Source organism: Herpailurus yagouaroundi, unplaced genomic scaffold (genome assembly GCF_014898765.1).
Source record: "Herpailurus yagouaroundi ecotype Mexico unplaced genomic scaffold, PumYag 141, whole genome shotgun sequence".
Lineage (NCBI taxonomy): Eukaryota > Metazoa > Chordata > Mammalia > Carnivora > Felidae > Herpailurus > Herpailurus yagouaroundi.
The window spans coordinates 45241499-45263395 of NW_024412396.1; the positions used below are offsets into that span (position 1 = coordinate 45241499).

Genomic DNA, 21897 nt, shown 5'->3' on the forward strand with positions numbered 1-21897 from the left:
TTTTCAGCATGTTGCTGTCCAGTTTTCCCAACACCATTTGCTGAAAAGACTGTCTTTATTCCATTGGATACTCTTTGCTGTTATGTTGAAGATTAGTTGACCATATAGTTGTAGGTCCATTTCTGGGTTTTTCATTCAGTTCCATTGATCTATATGTCTGTTTTTGTGCCAGTACCATACTGTCTTGATAATTACAGCTGTTTTATCATCATACCTGTGAGATAAATCCATATTCTTACATGGATCAGAAGTTAGTTCTGAGTTATGAGGGATTATTCCCCTGGATGAATATGCCAGTTTCTTTAATCATTCAGCTATTAAGGACTGGTTGTTTATTCCCAGTGTGTGGAATAAATTTCATGAATAACACTGCTCTGAAGATTCACATACAAGTCTTTGTGGGGAATTTCCTAGGGCCAGAATCGCTGGGACACAGGGTGGATAGAAGTTTAACTTTATAAGAAACTATTATCATACATGCTAATTTTTCTACTTATGGCCTCTATTTACTCCTTCTTTCCATCAATCATCCCAAGTGCATTCAGTTGTTATGAAGTATGAGAGAATCTAATTCTCTCCTCAAAATTCTTTTAAGAAGCATCCACTCTCCTCTCCATCCTTTGTTTTCTCTTTTCCTTAATTTTTTAAAATGTTTGTTTATTTTTGAGAGAGAGAGAGAGAGAGAGAGAGAGAGAGAGAGAACAAGCAGGGGAGGGACAGAAAGAGAGGGGGACAGAGGATCCAAAGCGGACTCTGTGCTGACAGCAGAGAGCCTGACGTGGGGCTCAAACTCACGAACCGCAAGATCATGGCCTGAGCCGAAGTCAGACACTTAACCAACTGAGCCTCCATCCTTTGTTTTAATTACATGTTGATCCCTGATGTCATTTAGGTTTGAGAAAGAAAAGTCCTTTGCTCACTTAAAATTCCACCAAATGCCCTTATTCTTCCCCTGTGACTTCTCCAAGAGACCATGGGACCTTTCAGCCCAGGTATACACACTGTTGTTCCCAATTCCTCCCATTTGTCCTCTTCTCTAGGTCCCCTGTGCTAGGACACCCAACTCACTGAGCACAGCACCCTCCCCCTCCTTAATGAGCACACCATTATTATGTAATAGCTTCCCCTCCCTCCTCCACCTGTCTGGCCTCTGCCCAGCCCCCAGTCTCTCTCTGGTCTCCTCAGGACTCCACTGCCAGGAAAGCTGCTGTTTCAGGGATCACCTTGCCTGCCCCCCACCTGACTGCATCTTCTGTGGTCACAGGCTCCCTCACTCATGGGGCCTGCCTGGGCCCAGGCCCACTTGACGGGTGATCTCTGGCTGCCTCTGCTCTGGCTACTCTTGTCCCCGGTCTGCTGCTCCCATGCCCTCCCGGGATGGCGCTTCACTTCCTCTGAAGTTGTGATCCCCAGGAAGGTGTCCCACAGGGTGAGTGGAGCTGAGAGACAAGGCCAACTTTCCTATAAGATCCACTTCAGAGGCCAAAGACATGTGGTTCACATGAAAGTCAAGAAGAGCTTGCTGCCCAAACATTTTCCTGTTATCACCGACAATGATCAAGGTGCCATGCAGGAGGACTACCCGTTTGTCCCTCGAGACTGTTACTACCACAGCTACCTGGAAGGGGTTCCTGGGTCCATGGGCACACTGGACACCTGCTACGGGGGTCTGCATGGCATGCTGCAGGTGGATGACTTCACTTATGAAATAAAACCATTGGAGGCTTCTTCCAGATTCGAGCATGTGATTTCTCTACTTGTGTCAGAAGGAAGACCGTCAGAGTCTCAAAGGTGTAAGATTGAAGAACAATCTACAAATCAGGCATATGAAGAGGCAATACTTTCCGGAGCTCCTAGGGCAGCCCCCGTTTATTTGTGGTGGCCACATAAGAAATATTAAAAATTCACTACACGGTTTCTAACACGTTAACTGTACGGAATACTAATTACACTCGTATAATTGAAAATGTAGTGATTTTGAACAACATATTACATACCATTTACAAACCGAGTCTCCTAGATGTCAACATACGTGCTTTGTGCATACGGGATGGAATGGACAGGATTAATTTTTATGAGTTCTCGACTATTCAAGCAGCTATAACGGAATATGGTTTGTGGAAGTTCTATGCTTTGATGCAATTCGTCATGATACCTCAATACTTCTTACAGGACATAGACTCTTTGGGGCCTTATATTATGCCCACCACAATGGAATGTGCAACCCCAACTGGGGAGCAGCATATGTATGTGTAACAAATTATCACATATTTTTAGCTGCAGCTATTTCAGCACATATAGTAGGTCATAGTTTGGGCATCCGACATGATGTACCCGGTTGTCATTGCTTTCGAAGAGAACACTGTGTCATGTCTCCAGTACCTGGTTTATTGGATATGATGAGCAATTGTTCTTATGCAATGTTGCATCACCGGATTTCTGGTTGGGATCCTTGTTTGAGCATACCAAATGTCCCATACAGAAATTTTCCTTATGTAGCTGCTCGTTGTGGTGACCTAATTGTAGATCGGAACGAACAATGTGATTGTGGCTCCTTAAAACAATGTTCTAAGAATAAGTGTTGCAAGACCAATTGTGTCCTTTTCCGTGGCAGTGATTGCAGTGAAGGACCCTGCTGCGTTAACTGCAGATTTGCTCAACCTGGAACGATTTGCAGAGACCAACTTGGTATTTGTGATCCGCCAGAATACTGTGATGGGAAAACGCATAATTGTCCAAATGACATGTACACCCAAGATGGAACCCCATGTTCAGCATTAGCTGTTTGTGTGAAAGGAAACTGTAGTGACCGTGACATGCAGTGTCAATCCCTTTTTGGCTTCCAAATTAAAGATGCTTCACCAGAGTGTTATGAACATTTGAATATACTAGGTGACCGATTTGGCAACTGTGGAGTGAGGGTGTCACAAGGAGGAGGAAGACCTTTTAAATGTGAAGAAGATAATGTTCTTTGTGGAATGCTGCACTGTAGTAATGTCCATGAAATTCCTGGTGGAGGTGAGCACACTACATTTCGTCATATAATAATACCAGGTGTTACAGAAGAAAAATGCTTTGGATATGACACACACCATGGGACAGATACGCCAGAAATGGGGCTTGTAGTGGATGGTGCAACATGTGGCCCAGGAAAATACTGTTTGTAACAGAATTGTACTTTTTATGAAGACATGGGTTTTGACTGCGATGTCAAGACATGCAACTTCAGAGGGGTGTGCAACAACAAGAAACATTGTCACTGTATGAAAGGTTGGAAACCGCCATCGTGTGACGAGAGAGGATTGGGTGGTAGTATAGACAGTGGCCCCCTACCTGACAGAGAAGTCGGTCTCACACCCAAAATAATTGTGAAGGTAAACAAGGCAGTACTTCTACTGACTCTTCGCTTAATTCTTTTTGTGACTTCAATCATCATTGGTAGGTTTCATCATTTAGAAGAGATACCAGAAGAGGAGAGACAAAGAAAACCCCCTAAACGCAAGTAAATACTAACTGGAATGCACCAGATGGGGAAAATCACAATGGCATATATAAGGAGAAATGATCAATAATGTGATAATTACATAATCTTATAGCCATTCTGAAATTGTCATCTGAAAATAAAATGGCAATTTAAAAAAGTTCTGTGTGTTTAAATTTATTTAACTTTTCCTGTCTAGTCATATTCTTATTATTATTAGAGATGATAGTAGAGACTCTTAGATTCATTAACAAGAAGACCAGTACTCTTCTAAGATGTGGATTCTAACATTTTATATGCCTGCATATAACATTTTATATGCCTGCATAGCAAATCTTGTTTGCTCTGGTATGCACTGGTTTTAACGAGTTATTGGACCAAATCCCAATTGGCTATATCCTAGACTATTGTTCTTTTTTCATTTTATTGATACTGTTAAACAAATAGCACTTATTTATTTTTAATTTTTTTTAAATGTTTATTTATTTTGGAGAGAGACAGAGTGCGAGTGGGGGAGGGGCATAGAGAGAGGGAGACACAGAATCCGAAGCAGACTCCAGGCTCTGAGCTGTCAGCACAGGGCCCGACGCAGGGCTCAAAACCACAAACTGCGAGATCATGACCGGAGACGAAGTCGGACCTTAACCGACTGAGCCACCCAGACACCCCTAAACAAATAGCATTTAAAGTAACAGTTGGGAGATACAGTGTGAACATAAGAAGTTTTGTGTCATGGGACGTGAGTGTCAACAGATCTACCACCTGCAAAATATGTGCCCTTGGACAAAGTCTTAGGCTGTGACAGTTTCAAGGTTCACGTTCCACTGGGAAATGAAATGCACTTTGCTAGGATTTTGTAATGATCAAAAGAAAGCACCTAAGAAGGGTCTCGCACATGTTAAACATGTAATACATGCCATTATTCCCATTTTCTCATTATTATTCTTGGGTTTTGCTAAACCTGAGGTATTCCAGTATAATGAGTTTGGCATTGTATCTTTATTATAAAACCATCATATGAGGAGCCATCTATTACTGACTGATGTATCACTGCTTAAGGCTTCTGGTTACTGAAGTTGTAGTAACTCACATACAAATCTTAGGAAGTGTCTGAACATAGCCTGTCTGTAAAGTACAGGGTGGAACTGTCTGATACATGTACAGAGAAAAAACTTACACTAAAGGAAACAGGAAGCAATCACTTCAGAAATCATGCTCGAGAAGGGGGTCTCGTAAGTGACGTGTGGTAGACTTGTCCTATGTAAATGCCTTAGGCCTCAGATCCAATTTCTTTCCAAAAATATGGTGTCCAGATGAGAATAGCACCAAAGGGTAGAGGAAGGATACAGCAGTAGAGAATCAACAAGAGTGCCACGCTGCACCGTTGTAATCTGTCCATTTTTTATAGAGCTCTTACTCAGCACTTCTTGTCCAGATAGCTTATCTGGTAGAGTGATCTGGTGCCTGGTCTCGGTGGTGTGAGCCCCTGTTTACTGTGCCCTTGTCAAACTTGTGTTTCTGCATTTGCACTTGGCACCAGTATCTACTATCTACTAATGAATAAATCATGGGAGTAAAAGGCCCAGCATAGGGAATATAGTTAATGATATTGTAATGGATTGTATGGTGACAGATGGTAGCTTCACTTGTGGTGAGCAAATCAGGATGTACGGATAAATAGAATCACTGTGATGAGTGACAGGCTGCAAACACCCCCACCCCCACCCCCACCCCCACCCCCAGGGGGATATGTATGTTATTCCTTGGGCACTCCTGGCTGCCCAAGAACAATGGAGAGGGGGGAATCAAATGGTTAACTGATAGAGATCACAGTTCTTCAGGACATGAGTCTCCATCAGTTTACAAATATCTTAGTAAATTACAAGAAAAAGACAATATTATCAATAGTCTAATCTCCAGAAACCTATAGACTCAGTTTCCTGGAGCCCCAACATCACCCTCTCCTCCACAGTGATGTGGGGAACAAAGGCAAGAAGGAAATGGCAGGTAAAATTAAATTTTCTTATAACCTGCAGCCCACTGACAAATACTTGAGGCTGGCAGAGTAAAACGTTTCTCCAGAAACTCCCTACTGTCTTAATGTTAATGCCTTACTAGAGGAAAAACATCTTTAGCTTGACAATAGCAAGGCCTCAGGAATTTTAGAAATCCTCTTTAGCATATCAAAGTCCCTCTGGAGGCCTCTCTTTAGTCTTTACCTCCCCCAATTCCATAACTATATAACTAGTTCTTCACAACTTCAGCACAGCTCTCCCTGCCCACAGGTCCTGTTCCCATGCTTTAATCAAAATCACCTTTTTGCACCAAAGACATCTTCAAGAATTCTTTCTTGGCCATCAGCTCTGGAACCCATGAACCCCCATCACCCCTAAACTTCATCAACTGTGTTATACACCTGAAAGTAATGTAACATTACTCAAATAAAAAAAAATCTTTTACACCACATTAAGGGGCATCTGGGTGGTTCAGTTGGTTAAGCATCTGACTCTTGATTTCAGATCAGGTCATAATCTGTCATAAGATCAAGCCTTGCATTGGGCTCCATGCTGGACTGGGCATGGAACTTGTTTAAGATTCCCTCTCTCCCTCCCTCTGCCCTTCATTCCCTCACACTTTTCGCTCTCAAAACAAACAAACAAAAACAACCCACATTAAGATACCCCTGCATAGCTACTGGAATAGTAAAAACATTTTAAGACTGACAATAACAAGTGCTAATGAGGATATGAAGCAACTCTCATCTACTGCTGGTGGGAGGCAAAACTATAGAGTTCTTTGAAAAAACCATTTGGCTGTTTCTCATTAAGGTAAACATATACTGGACTATACACTCAGCAATCCTACTTCTAAATATTTATCCTAGTGCATTGAGAACATAAGTCCATACAAAGATCTGTATGCAAATACTCATAGAAGCTTTGTTCATAATAGCCCCAAACTGGAAACAATTCAAATGTCAATCAATAGTGAATGAATAAGCAAACAGTGGTATATCCATACAATGGACGGCCACTCAGAAATAAAAAGGAACCAATTCCTGCAACAACATGGGTGGATCTCAAACTAATGTTGAATTAAAGAAGTCAGATCCAATACACTGCAATACGGGATGACTATTTTATATGACATTTTGGAAAAGGCAAACCTATGGAGCCAGTCAGTGGTGTCAGGGGTTGGAGGGAGGGGGCTGACTGCAAAGAGGCAACAGTGAAAGTTTTTGGGGTAAAAAAATGTTCTACATCTAGCCTGGGATAGTGGTTTCATGATCACGCATATTTAGCAAATTTTACTATCTACAAATTATACCTCAATAAATCTTTTTTTCAATAAATCTTTTAAAAATAACAACAGCAACAACAAAGAGTCTTCCACCTGCAGTGTGATGATGATAGCGGTTATTCCGCATGCCACGCACCCTGTGGGGATGTTATTCTAACTGCTAAAGATACCAGGCCCAATTATATACCTGGAGATTTGGGGAAGTGACCACTGGCTTGGACTATAGACCACTGAATTCACAGTAAGCTGGATATCAGCTAGGATTCCACTTATTGCCTGACAATCATAAACTTTGGGGCTCAGAGTATCCACGTCAATGCTGAAATTTAGTCCAATTACCCTGGGTATTTCTCTTTAAAATAAAAAAAGTGATAACTGACATAGTTGATTAATATCTACCATATTTGTAAACATTTTCTGTTCATTATGCTTGTTCTTTGTCTTTCACTTTTTTTGTCTTCTATGGTTTTAATTATGAAAATTTTTCTCATTCAAATGAAGTGTAGAAACCTCAGTTTCATTAAGCCCTTTTGCCATTCCCTTTTTGGTGTATTTGTCTTAAATATTTCCATGTATATTTCCACCATATACATTGAGAATTACATCAGGCAATATTTTTTTCAGCAATCAAACATAATTTAGTAAATTCAAGAAAAGGAAAGTCCATTGTGTTTACTCATGTTTTTACTTCCATTCTCCTTCCTTAGGGCTGTTGTAAGATTCATTGTTTTATAATTTATTTTCTGCCTCAAGAATTTGCTTTAGCCATTGTTTTGGCTGGTCTGTGACAACTTCTCTTAGTTTACCTTAATTTGAAAATGTCTTGATTTCCTCTTCATTCCTGACGGATATTTTTACTGTATATAAAATTCTGGATTATTATTTTTTTTTAACTCTTGTGGAATATTTTGCTGCCTCCTTCCCACCTCCATGGTTTCTAATGAGAAATCTACTATTTTTCAATTTATTTTTCCTCTGTAGGTAATATTAGGCAAGACGTTTCTCTCCGCGCATTTTCAAGATTTTTTCTTTGTCTTTAGTTTTCAAATTTTTATTATGATATGTCATAGTATGGATTTCTTTGGGTATATCCTGTTTGTGGCTCTCTCACATCTTGAGTCTGTAGGCTATTTTGCAAAATTTGAGAAATCCTCAGCCATGAATTGTTTAGGTAATTTTTAGCCCAGCCCTATTTTTCTCTTTTTTTGCAACTGTGATAAACCTGAATGTTAGATCTTTGTTATAGTCCTACAGATCCCAGAGGCTTTTCATATTTTTTCCAGTCTATTTTCTCTCTGCTTTCCAGATTTGGTAACAACTTTTCTGTACATTCAAGTTCACCATTTGTTTCCTTTGTTCTATTTTGTTGTTGAGCCCATCCAGTGGCTTTTTGGCTTTAGGTTTTGTACTTATTTGTTACAAAATTTTCATTACTTTGTTTTCTCTCTCTTATACTTCTTTGGAGAAACTATTTCTGCAAGTTTTTGTTTTTTCAAATGTTTCCATCATATTTGTTATTGCCAACTGAAACATTTTATGATTGCTGCTTCAAAATCCTCATCAGATACCTCCAACATCTGTTAGAGTTGGCATATACAGATTGTCTTTCATCGTTTAAGTTGAAACTTTCCTAGTTTGTTCTATGTTAGGTAAATTTTCATTTTATTCTGAGCACTTTGGGTGCTATATTTTGGGGCTTGAGATATTATTTAAATATCAGGCCCCCCTCTGATATTGCACTAGCAGTGGAAGCATTGCATTGTTATTGCTAGTGGTGATAGATGTCCAGGTTTCAGATGACATGCCAAGAGGAAGGAGAACCTCATACTGATAAGGTGTGGAAGTTCACTTTCACCCCTTTTGACCTCTTCTAATATCACCCTTGCTATGAGGTTGAAGGATGCCTCATTACTGCTACCCAATCCACTAACACTGCCAAATGAGGACCCCATTACTACATGACGAGAATGAAAGCCCCAGAACTCTATTTGACCTTCTCTGACACCATCCCAGTGCAGGGCCTGAGACAACTCATTAGAAGTGGGTGTGATTGGATATTTAATCCCTCATGTGGCTCATGCTAATGAGGATGCATATAGAGTTACAATACTCCCCATGACATTTGGTTGGTGTAGGACAGTTATTTCGTAAAAGGTTTCTGTCCAGGCTGCTCCTTTCCTGGTCCTTTGGTTAGAGAGAGCAAACTTGTCTTGGAGGCTTTTTTTGGTCTGTGTCTATTGCATTTCAAGGTCATAGAGTTCTCCAGACTGCAATGGGGGTAAGAGAAAATGCGGAGACACATCAATAAAAGAAAGGACAAGAACCACATGATCCTCTCAATAGATGCAGAGAAAGCATTTGACAAAACAAAAAAAAAAAAAAAAAAAAAAAAAAACAAAAAAACCAGCATCCTTTCTTAATTAAAAACCCTCAAGAAAGTAGGGATAAAAGGATCATACCTGGAGATCATAAAAGCCATATATGAAAGACCCAACGTTAATATCATCCTCAATAGGGAAAAACTTAGAACTTTCCCCCTAAGGTCAGGAACAAGACAGAGATGTCCACCCTTGACACTGTTATTCAACATAGTATGGAAGTCTTAGCCTCAGCAATCAGACAACACAAAGAAACAAAAGGCATCCAAATCGGCCAGGAGGAGGTCAAACTTTTCACTCTTTGCAGGTGACATGATACTCTATAGAAAACTCAAAAGATTCCACCAAAAAACTGCTAGAACTGATTCATGAATTCAGCAAAGTTGCAGGATATAAAATCAATGCACAGATACCGGTTGCATTCCAATACACCAACAATGAAGCAACAGAAAGAGAAATCATGGAATCAATCCCATTTACAGTGACACAAAGAAAACATAAAATACCTAGGAATAAATCTCTAACCAGAGAGGTGAAAAATCTATACACTGAAAACTATAGAAAGCTTATGAAAGAAATTGAAGAAAACACACACAAAAAAAATGCAAAAAGATTCCATGCTCCTGAATAGGAAGAACAAATATTGTTAAAATGTCGATACTACCCAAAGCAATCTACATATTCAATGCAATCCCTATCAAGATAACACCAGCATTCTTCACAGAGCTAGAACAAACAATCCTAAAATTTGTATGGAACCAGAAAAGACCCCAAATAGCCAAAGCAATCTTGAAAAAGAAAACCAAAGCTGGAGGCATCACAATCCCGGACTTCAAGCTGTATTACAAAGCTGTAATCATCAAGACAGTATGGTACTGGCACAAAAACAGACACTCAGATCAGTGGAACAGAATAGAGAACCCAGAAATGGACCCACAAACATACAGCCAACTAATCTTTGACAAAGCAGGAAAGAATATTCAGTGGAATAAAGACAGCCTCTTCAGCAAGTGGTGCTGGGAAAACAGGACAGTGACATGCAGAAAAATGAACCTGGACCACTTTCATATACCATACATAAAAATAAACTCAAAATGGATGAAAGACCTAAATGTAAGACAGGAAGCCATCAAAATTCTCGAGGAGAAAGCAGGCAAAAACCTCTTTGATCTTGTCCGCAGCCACTTCTTACTCAACACATCTCCAGAGGCAAGGGAAACAAAAGCAAAAATGAACTGTTGGAACCTCATCAAAATAAGAAGCTTCTGCACAGTGAAGGAAACAATCAGCAAAACTAAAAGGCAACTGACGGACTGGGAGAAGATATTTGCAAACAACATATCATATAAAGGGTTAGTATCCAAAATCTATAGGGAACTTATCAAACTCAACACCAAAAACAAAACAAAACAAAACAAAACAAAACAAAAAAACCCAAAAATAAAAATCCAGTGAAGAAATGGGCAAAAGACATGAACAGACACTTTTCCAAAGAAGACATCCAGATGGCCAACCGACACATGAAAAAATGCTCAACATCACTCATCATCAAGGAAATACAAATCAAAACCACAATGAGATACCACCTCACACCTGTCAGAATGGCTAACATTAACAACTCCAGCAACAACAGATGTTAGGGAGGATGCAGAGAAAAAGGATCCCTTTTGCACTGCTAGTGGAATGCAGACTAGTGAAGCCACTCTGAAAAACAGTATGGAGGTTCCTCAAAAAATTAAAAATAGAACCACCCTACGATCCAGCAATTGCACTATTAGGTATTTATCCAAGGGATACAGGGATGCTGTTTTGAAGGGGCACATGCACCCCAATGTTTACAGCAGCACTATCAACGATAGCCTAAGTATGGAAAGAGCCCAAATGTCCATCGATGGATGAATGGATAAAGAAGATGTGGTATATACATACAATGGAGTATTACTCAGCAATCAAAAAGAATGAAATCTTGCCATTTGCAACTACATGGATGGAACTGGAGGGTATTATGCTAAGTGAAATTAGTCAAGAGAAAGACAAATATCATATGACTTCACTCATATGAGGACTTTAAGATACAAAACAGATGAACCTAAGGGAAGGGAAGCAAAAATAATAAAAGCAGGGAGGGGACAAAACATAAGAAACTCTTAAGTATGGAGAATAAACAGGATTGCTGGAGGGGTTGTGGGAGGAGGGATGGGCTAAATGGGTAAAGGGCATTAAGGAATCTACTCCTGAAATCATTGTTGCACTATATTTTAACTCTCTTGGATGTAACTTAAATGAAAGAAAAGAAAAAAGAAAAAAAAAAAACAGCTGCATCTTAAACTCAACAAGTTGTGCACATTTAATATGTATAGCTTTTTGTATGTCAATCATTGGTCAATAAAGTGGTTTTAAAAATTTAAAAAGTTAAAAAAAAAAAAAAAAGAAAGAAATTGCAGAGAAATTCCTGCCATGTTGTTCCTTAGGTCCCAATGTCCTTAGCTGGTTTGTATTCTTTGCTCCACCTTTCTGAACTTTCTTATGTTTGTTTTATTTTTTCAACGTTTATTTATTTTTGGGACAGAGAGAGACAGAGCATGAACAGGGGAGGGGCAGAGAGAGAGGGAGACACAAAATCGGAAACAGGCTCCAGGCTCTGAGCCATCAGCCCAGAGCCCGACGCGGGGCTCGAACTCACGGACCGCGAGATCGTGACCTGGCTGAAGTCGGACGCTTAACCGACTGCGCCACCCAGGCGCCCCTCTTATGTTTGTTTTATACATAAAGAATGATGTTTTAACTTATAGTGAGCAAGAGCAATAGGGGTAAGAGTGTTTATCTTTTCTGAAAGCAGAAGTCCTCAATGCTATTTTTAAAGGAAATGGTCTTCTTCAGCAAGAGAAATGATCTTCTTTCAGCAAGGGAGATCAAGCCAAAACTACTTTTGGAAGCTTTCAATCCTTCCCTACCTCTAGATCTCCCAGGATACCATCCTATCAGAAGCAGGCACTCTAGTCTTGCTATCAAAACTTTTCTAGGATTAAGCATCTGTAGTGTCCTATACTCTCATTTCCTGGGATAGGTTTTCCTAATTTTTAAAAATATTTTTATTTTATTTTTGAAAGAGAGAGACAGAGTGTGAGCTGGGGAGGGGCAGAGAGAGAGGGAGACACAGAATATAAAGCAGGCTCGAGGCTCTGAGCCATCAGCACAGAGCCTGATGTGGGGTTCGAACTCACAGACCATGAGATCATGACCTGAGCTGAAGTTGGACACCCAGAAAACTGAGCCAGCCAGGTGCCCAGTTTTCTTAATTGTTAATCATCCTCGGCATAGGAGCAAATTTTACCCCCCCCCAGTTCAGTTCCAGACAAAAGTTTTTAATGCATCTTTCCTAAGACAGGGGTTGTCTAGTTCTACCTGGATGAATGAGACAGTTTATGAAAAGGAACCTCCAAGCAAGTGTTAAAAGGTGGAAGAGGAACAGTAATCCTCCAGACTGAGAAGGCACATTGAAACAGAAAAATGAAGGAAGTCGTTCCATACTGTTTACACAGGGTTTTATTCAGGGTAACTTACAAGAGTACTGAGTGAACAGTGATCCTGGCACTATGCAGCAATTCTCTGCAAAGTCAGGACCCTAACCCACAGATTTTATAAGACAAAGGGTAGTTATCTAAAGTGGTGCCATCTGTTCACCAGAGGAAAGATTAGAAGGCTTCTTGAATTCTGGTCAGAGTGTACATTAACCTCCATGAGGCCTGGAACACAGAGCCCCAAGGGAGTCATTGCATGGACATGAACAAGATGGAGGGCCAAAGATGGAGGCAGTGTTGTCAGCACTCCTACAGCAGATTTCTGAGAAAACCAGCATGAATAGAAGAAACTTTTTCTGAGATGAAATTGAAAAGGACTATCATCAAAAATGCTTCCAATTGATAGTTGTAGAGCCCTTAATCTCCTAGTTAAATTAAAAGTGGCAAGACTCATTGGCCAAGAATCCTTTTAAAACAGAATCTACTCAGTGTTAGCATTAGTATTTTACTGAATTGATTTTTACTCTATGTAATGTTTACATAGTTAAAGTCATCTTACAGATTATATGTTTTGCCAAACACTATGTCATAAATTCTCTACCAAATGATTTTGAGTATATTTTTCTCAAAAACATGAAAGGAGATACAATTTTTAAAACTTGTATATAAAACAAAAGCTCAAAGCTATAAACTCTATAGTAATTTGGTATATGGTAGTTATATGGTAATTATAAAGGGAATTATATCAATGTTGTCTAGATTATTTAGAAAAATTTGATACTGAATGCAGAATTTGATCTTGACAGAGTACAGAGTCATGATACAATTTAGTTCCATAGTGAAAAGTGATTGTACAGTCTAGGCCAACACAGTAGCATGAGGAAAATTATGAAGCAGAAATGAAGCTACATTGTAAGAGGACATAGAATGGCGTAGAGGAGGCCAGCCAGTTCTAATTATATTGAAGTTGCATAGAATTAGTGGAGCCAGGGCATCCTTGACAGCCAGTTGTTTCTGAAGAAGTGAAAGATCTATGTTGCTAAGCAGGTGAATTTAGAACTTAGTTACCTGGGAGATAAAAGGAGGAGGGCTTAGGTTTCCCTTTGTTACGTGAGGTCAACTACCAACCTTTGCTCATCGATAAGTGTGGTACAAACCATTAAGAAAGAAAAGACCATGGAAATAACTGTTTATTGTGTTGGTAAGCCATCTGTTAAGTTTGGTTTTCTGCATGAGTTGGGAGCCAGAGTAGGACCATGGATAATGTGAAGTTTCTTAATTTTTGTTTTGTTTTCCTTTTTAAAGATGGAAGAAACTTGAGCATGGGTGGGGAGTAAGGTGCTGCAGTAGGGTGATCAACTACTCCAGTTTTCCTCAGACTGAGGACATGCCTGGGATGTGGGGCTTTCAGTTTTAAAACAAGGACAGTCCTGGGTGAACTAGAATGAGTTGGCTACTCTAACTGCCAGTAAAGAACAGATGAAATAGAGTTGGAAGTAGAGAACATTAACAGAATCAGTCCACATGTAGGTAAGAGATGTGATGTGGAACAGAAGATGAGGGGCTACTACCTGAACTTGGGGGAGAATTACTTTTCCACTGAGACTGGGATATGGAGTGGGATAGAAGAGAGGTAGAAATGCGTATGGATTCAGATAGGTATGTAACAGTGAAAATCGAAGAAAGCATTTCATCTTTAGATTTGGCATCACTAGGGGCGCCTGGGTGGCTCAGTTGGTAAAGTGTCTGACTTCGGCTCGGGTCATGATCTTGCAGTTTGTGAGTTTGAGTCCTGAGTCAGACTCTGTTCATTCTGTGTCTTCCCCTCTCTCTGCCCCTCCCATGCTTATGCTCTGTCTGTCTCTGTCTCTCAATAATAAATAAATGTTAAAAAAATTTTATAGATTTGGCATCACTATATATCTATATATATATATAGATATCTATATCTATATCTATGTATAGATATATAGTGTGTGTGTGTGTTGAAGAATAAGAAATCCATTGTATATTGTGATTCAGTGGCCACACATATACAAACACCCCCAAAATTTTGGCACCATCTGTATGAGTTGCTAAGGGACTTCTAGGAATGGCCTCTAATATTTTTATTCAATTTCCTTTAAAAACATCCTGCAGGTCATGATCCATTAAATTGATTTTATGACTCTCTAATTCAGACATTGGTGACAGACAGATGGGAAAATAGTGCATTCAAGCATGATGGAATAAGAGAGGAGATGAACAGGTAGAGAGGTCTTTAGGAATTTGACATAGCTGTAGGGAAAGAGTTGATAAAACATATGGAGGAGGGCTGTTGTCTACTTTGAGATTCCGATAACATTAGAAAACAAAGATTTTTAATGACACTGCTTCACAGTATTAATGGAGGGTGATGTTCCTTTAGGAATTTGGGTGTCTGAGGTCCTAAGAATAATATAAGGAGGACAACGAGTATGGCTCAAAGATTCTTTGGAGAATTTCCTTTTGTTGTCTGCTCTCAAGATGAGCTCTAAGTATAATAGGACATGGTTTATAGAGCTCAGCAGCCTTCTCTCCAACACTCTTTTGGCCCTTCTCACTTTCCATCCTCCCATCCACAATGATTCCCACTCCATAATAAACAACAAACATACAAAGAAAACTATGAAGAGCAAATCTAGAAGTCAGGATTTCACCCAATTTAGAGATCTTTATCCTTGGAAGTTTTCATATAGTTGAATTTGTCTATGAACTTTGTTGTTCCCTTGTGGGCTACTCGCACCTTGGAATAAAGTGTTTATCCACTGCTCACATGGGTCCAAGCTCTCTAGGCAGGTTAACACTAAGAATATTGTTCAGATCAATACATCCTCCTATCTACCAGCACACATATAGCAAATCTAGAATAAAGAATAAACTAAAATAATGTATATTAAGAAGGAAAAGATGAAGTCTACTTGGTTAACTATTTAACTCTGTGACTGAAAGGCAATCAGAATGAATGGATTTTTAGCTACTGACACTACACACAAATGAGGAAACCCAGAATATTAGGGATGTGTAAATGTAATGTCCTAGAAAATGAAGAAAAGAGCAATAAGGCATAGGAAGGTTTGAAATATCAGCTGATTTCTTGTCTGCATTTCTTAGGATGGAGAACCCGGACAAACTATTCCAGTTCCAATTGTGGATTCCCTTTTTAAGATCTTCACACATATTGTTTTGAGCATCCCCCTGCCCCTACTGCAGTAGTGCATGCTAGTTTTGATAGAGAAATGGAAAAAGTATGTGACAGAATTAATTCAAGTTTTGTTTTGTCTGTTTGAAAAGAATCCAGCCTCACAACTTGTTATTGGTAACAAAAAATTACATAAATTATTGAATTTCAGAAAAACTTTATCAAGTTTTTTATATATGAGTTACAATATTTCAAGGCATTTCAAATTTTCCTGTGTAGGGCTAATTTTGAACACTCTTATATTGATGAGTTTCATAAACTACATTGCCTAAAATCTCCCAGGGGTTTATGGAGGTCTATACATTAAGAGTCCCTAAATCATAACCTTTATTAGTCTTAGATTAATCTGGTTCAGATCATAATTATAATGGTCTGATTGCGTGTCTGTTTTCCCACAAACTCAGTGCTTCTTAGCCTAATTTTTGTCATTTAGCTGAGACTATGATGAAGTCTACAGACACTCTCCTCAGCAAAAGAACACAAAACATTTACAATATTAAATACAATATTATAGGCACCTTAAAGCTCATTCTTGTGCCTGCCACAAATTTCTGCCCTAAACGGATAATTTATTTAATGCTCTCTATTTTTTAGTTCTCTAGTATCTAGCACAATGTCTGTACTTCATATACTTCAAACACAGAAATTCTTGTTTAACACATAAGGAAAGAAATGCATGAGTGTTGCTAGTCAGACTGCATGCCATGTACAGAAATTATCCACTGTCAAAAGCTGTCAGTAAATATATTTGAGCAAACATTAGGAATTTCCCCAATCCTAAAATTCCAATAACTCTGATGATGTTGCCTCAAGAAGACAGAGTTCCTTTTCCCAAGCCTTTGAACTTTATAGATTCTCATTTTCTCTTTATAAGGCATTTTCTTGTGTCTTTGACATCCTTCTACAGATAACAATGCTGTTCTCCCCATTCCTTTAGAGGATATTAGCTTTTTAGGAATCTTTTCCTCTTCTAAAAATAATAATCAAATACGAACACATTTTAAGTAGCATTCATCCATAATCCAAGTACTTCACCACTCCTCTCTCCTTTTTTCATTTTTCACTGTATAAAGAACTATAAGGGCATCTGGGTGGCTCTGTCAGGTGAGCATCTGACTCTTTGTTTTGGCTCAGGTCATGATCCCAGGGTGGTAAGATTGAGGCCTGTGTCAGGCTCCACACTGGCCGTGGAGCCTGTTTAAGATTTTCTCTCTTTCCCCCCTTCCTGCCCTTCTCCCCAACTTGCATGTGCTCTCCGTCTCGAATTAAAAAAAAAAAAAAGAACTATACTAGGCATTACAGGGATACTAAAATGAGTTAAAATCATAAATCTGGCACTCAGCAATCTTGCAGTCCACAGAGCTGTGAATGAATGCAAACACAGCGAGGAGACAAGTAAATAACTTGCAATAAAGAAAGATTAAAGCAAATCATAAGACCAATGCAAACTGACATTAAGAAGTGTATTGTTTATGATCTCTCCAGTTTTGACAGTCAAAGGGGAAAGTACCAGTAGTTATACAGGGGCAACAGGCATAGGCCAACATGGTCTTGGACAAATTGAGATACAGAGTCACCCTACTCTTAAGTCTCTTTAGTTTGGCGTTAAGTTTTTATTGTGGAGATTTCCATACCGCCTACATGGGTTGAGATAATTGTATGAAAACCCAAGTACTTATCATCAATCTTCAACCATTATCAACATATGGTCAATACTGTCTTATTAATACCCCTCTAAATTCCCACCCCCATCTATTGAAAGCAACTCCCAAGCATTTTAATTCATTAATCACTTTTTTGTCATTCAATTCTTTCTCATTTTCCTTATCCAATCCCACCACCTCCCCACCCTTTTATTTTCACTTTCAGCACCGCAGCTGATGTCCATTTCTGCCAGGACGCAGATCCTTAAAGGTCAGCTCTACACAATGACCAATTAGGAGGAACCAGAACAGCAGTGCCTCACACTCTTTTTCCCTGGACAGATGACTTCATAACGGTGGCTGGTGAGGCTGAGGTGGCCATGAGAATTGTTCTCCTGCTGTTCTGGGTTGGAATGTCTCTGTTCCCTTCCAGCTTCTCCCAGGCTGGGCCCTCCCAATGCCTCAGCAACCCAGAAGTTGTGGTCCCCTTAAAGGTGACTGGCAAGGGCAGAAGTGCAAAAACTCCAGGCTGGCTCTCCTACAGCCTACAGTTTGGGGGCTGGAGACATGTTGTCCATATGAAGATCAAGAAGCTCTTGGTTTCCAGACACTTCCCGGTATTCACATACACAGATCAGCATGCTCTTCTCCAGGATGAGCCTTTTGTTCCCGACGACTGCTACTATCATGGTTATGTGGAAGGAGTCCCTGAGTCCCTGGTTTCCCTCAGTACCTGTTCTGGAGGTTTTCGAGGAATGCTGCAGATAAATGACCTTGCTTATGAAATTGAGCCCATCAGGCACTCTACCACATTTGAACACTTGGTTTATGAGATAAACACTAATGAGACACAATTCCCACCTATGAGATGTGGCTTAACAATGAAGGAAATTGCACTCCAACAGTTGAGATTTGAAGAGGCTAACAAACCAACTCTGAAGCAAAATTCTAATGATAAATGGTGGACCCACTCATGGTTTCTGGAGCTGATTGTGGTGGTAGAGAGCAATTTCTTAGTTTATTCTCAAAGCAACTTCTCAAAGGTACAGGAGGATGTGTTTCTTGTTGTCAACATAGTAGATTCCATTTATGAGCAGTTGGGTACTCATGTGATTTTGATTGGGATTGAGATTTGGAATCAAGGAAATGTTTTCCAAATGATAAGCATAGAACAGGTTCTGAAGGATTTCTCTCAGTGGAAACAAATCAGTCTTTCCCGGCTACAGTATGATGTTGCACATTTTTTCATAAAAAATTCACTTATAAGTGTACTTGGTATAGCCTATGTTGCAGGAATATGTCATCCTCCTATTGATTGTGGGGTTAACAATTTCCAAGGAGACTCGTGGTCTCTTTTTGCCCTCACTGTCGCCCATGAATTAGGACATACTTTGGGTATGCAGCATGATGAAGAATTCTGTTTGTGTGAGCAAAGTGGCTGCATCATGAATGCTACCAGAGTTCCAGCAAAGAAATTCACCAATTGTAGTTACACAGATTTTACAAAGACCACTTTAAACCAGGGATCATGTCTACACAATATTCCACATCCAGGGGAAGTCTTTATGCTTAAGCGCTGTGGGAATGGTGTGGTTGAAGGAGAAGAGGAATGTGACTGTGGATCTATAAAGCAGTGTCAACAGGATCCCTGTTGTCTGTTGAGCTGCACTCTGAGGCCTGGGGCTGCTTGTGCTTTTGGGCTTTGTTGCAAAGAGTGTAAGTTCATGCCATCAGGGAAACTCTGTAGACATCAGGTCAATAAATGTGACCTTCCAGAGTGGTGCAATGGGACATCCCATCAGTGCCCCGAAGATGCATATGTGCAGGACGGGGTTCCCTGTGGTGACAATGCCTACTGCTATAGAGGGAGGTGTAACAACCATGAAGAACAATGTAGGGAGATTTTTGGTGAAGGTGCAAAGGGTGCATCTCAGAGTTGCTACAAAGAAATCAACACTCTGGGAAACCGTTTTGGCCACTGTGGTATAAATGGCACGACATACCTAAAATGTAATACCTCAGATATCTTTTGTGGCAGAGTTCAATGTGAGAATGTGAGGGTTATTCCCCATCTCAGAGATCACTCTAATTTGCAGCAAACTCACGTCAATGGTGTCATCTGCTGGAGTGTTGACTATCATGTAGGAATGGACACACCTGATGTTGGGGAAGTAAAAGATGGCACCATGTGTGGTCCAGGAAAGATCTGCATTCACAAGAAGTGTGTCAGTCTGTCTCTCTTATCACAAGTCTGCCTGGCTGAGACCTGCAACATGAAGGGGATCTGCAATAATAAACATCACTGCCACTGTGACTACGGGTGGTCCCCACCGTACTGCCTGCACAGAGGCTATGGAGGTAGTGTTGACAGTGGCCCACCATCTCCCAAAAAAGTTTTCTTGCTGCTAGTTCTGAGTCTTACTTTGTCTGTTTTGTTTTTACTGTCAACTGCTATATTTATGTACTTTAGAAAACATTTTGGTCCCAAGGAGACTAAGGCACCGTCTTCGGGTTAGGAAAATGCCTCTAATTTAATATCCTGTGCATTATTAAGTTTTAGTCTCTTGGCAGGGAAAACGTTACTACATGCCCAAAACCAAGCACATTACTGACAATTTACAGAAAAATGCAGGAAACTTCCCTTTTGTCAGTATCAGAAGTATCAGAAACATTGCCATTAAGCAAAGGTAATTCCTAACATCTTCCTTTCTACTGTTCATTGTTATAAGCAGCAAATAAAGCTCCATTTCCCCCAAATTTATCCTCTTTGTGTTTCTTGAGCACAGATATGATTCATGGGAAATGCAGGAGACAGGTATGTGAGAACACAGACTTCATTTACTTCCAAAGCAACTTTTCAAAGGTGCAGAGAATGTATTTCTTGTTGACACAGTGGATTCCATTCATCAGCAGTTGGGTACTTATGTGATTTTGAGTGGGATTGGGATTTGGGATATTGGAAATGTTTTCCCAATGATAAGCACAGAACAAACAGACTGCCAAGTTCATGCCATCAGGGGAACTCTGTAGACATCAGGTCAATAAATGTGACCTTCTGGCATAGTGCAATGGGACATCCCATCAGTGGCCCGCAGATGGGTATGTGCAGAATGGGATTCCCTGTAGCAACAGTGCCCACTGGTATCAAAAGAGATGTATAAAGGAGGAGAAATTACTCAAATGTTTCTAACATTCTGCTCCAAAATCTGAAAAGAAAAATGATAATAATGTTTGTCCCACCCAACCTCCTGGGTTTATTTGGTAACCAAAAGAGAGAAAGAAATGAATTTTTATTAAAGTGTAAACAAATTGTTTGTTTAATAAAAACTCCTGACCCTCTTCTTTCTGTCCTTCCTGGCTTCCTTTGCTTTAATTTGGCAGTTTGGGTATGCTCTTGAAATATTCGTTTTGAATATCAGAACTTAATCTCTATGAGGTCAAGGTTGTTTTTGTCTTTTGTTGTTATATCCCAATACCAAGAACAGTGCCTAATACAGAATACCTTCCTGGATGAAGTAATTAATTTGAATGAATTAATTGCATGAAATTTATTAGGAAGTAAAAATAATACTTTGGTCCTCTTTTTAAAACCAATGCAGCTCTTGCTCAAAATTTAATTTTAAATATTTAAAATACATGCCATTTATAATGTTCCCTTTGGTGCCTTCCCAGTTTCTTTGTCCTCCAATTTTTCTTCTCAGTCCATTTGGAAATCCTGTCTCTTGAAAATACATGTCTAATCAGACACCTTCTATATATGGTCCAGATGATTTCTGAATGCCTCTCTTTGTAAATTGAGTCAAACAACCTTTATAATATAATTTTCCATTATGCTTTGCACATATTGCCTCCTCTGGCTATTTTCTGTTTTGAATATACTTGGCCGTGTCATGATTCTGCACACCTATACATGTAATTTCCATTGCCAAAATGCTGCTTACCATCCTCCCCCACTCCCTTGCCCTTGGAAACTCTAATTTTCCTCTTAGAGGTCAAACATCTTATCTTTGGAAAAGCATTCCTTGTGAAATATTAGATGTTCTACTTGTGTACTCCTGTCACTTTGTAGTCATCTCTTTGATGCACTCTAGAATAGATGAGGAGAAAGTCTAACAGCCAGGGACAGAAAGAAGAAAAGGATGTCTAGTGGAACCATAGAAGCAGGGGAGGATGAACCAAGAGGACAATCTGATTAAACCTAGTTTTAGAAGATAAGTCAGAGAAAGGTTCACATGTTTTAAGCATATATGTTCACATAGAGACAAAAGGCAACTGCTCCAATTTATTGATTCTCTTTTAAAATTGAGCATTTGGGGCACCAATTGACCATTTGGGGAGCCTGGGTGGCTCACCA

At 39.7% G+C, this 21897-nt stretch overlaps 1 protein-coding gene across 1 annotated transcript; it reads left to right on the forward strand.

Annotated features, from left to right (window-relative positions):
* Nucleotides 1-13691: 13691 nt before the first annotated feature.
* On the forward strand, nucleotides 13692-20304 carry ADAM21 (ADAM metallopeptidase domain 21). Its single transcript, XM_040477555.1, has 2 exons — nucleotides 13692-13881; nucleotides 17770-20304. Exon 2 carries the CDS (start codon nucleotides 17924-17926, stop codon nucleotides 20057-20059), a length of 2136 nt encoding a protein of 711 aa, XP_040333489.1. The 5' UTR covers nucleotides 13692-13881; nucleotides 17770-17923; the 3' UTR covers nucleotides 20060-20304.
* Nucleotides 20305-21897: the final 1593 nt, after the last annotated feature.

Coding starts and splice junctions, on each gene's coding strand:
- ADAM21 (XM_040477555.1), top strand. CDS start 17,924: ATGAGAATTGTTCTCCTGCTGTTCTGGGTTGGAATGTCTCTGTTCCCT.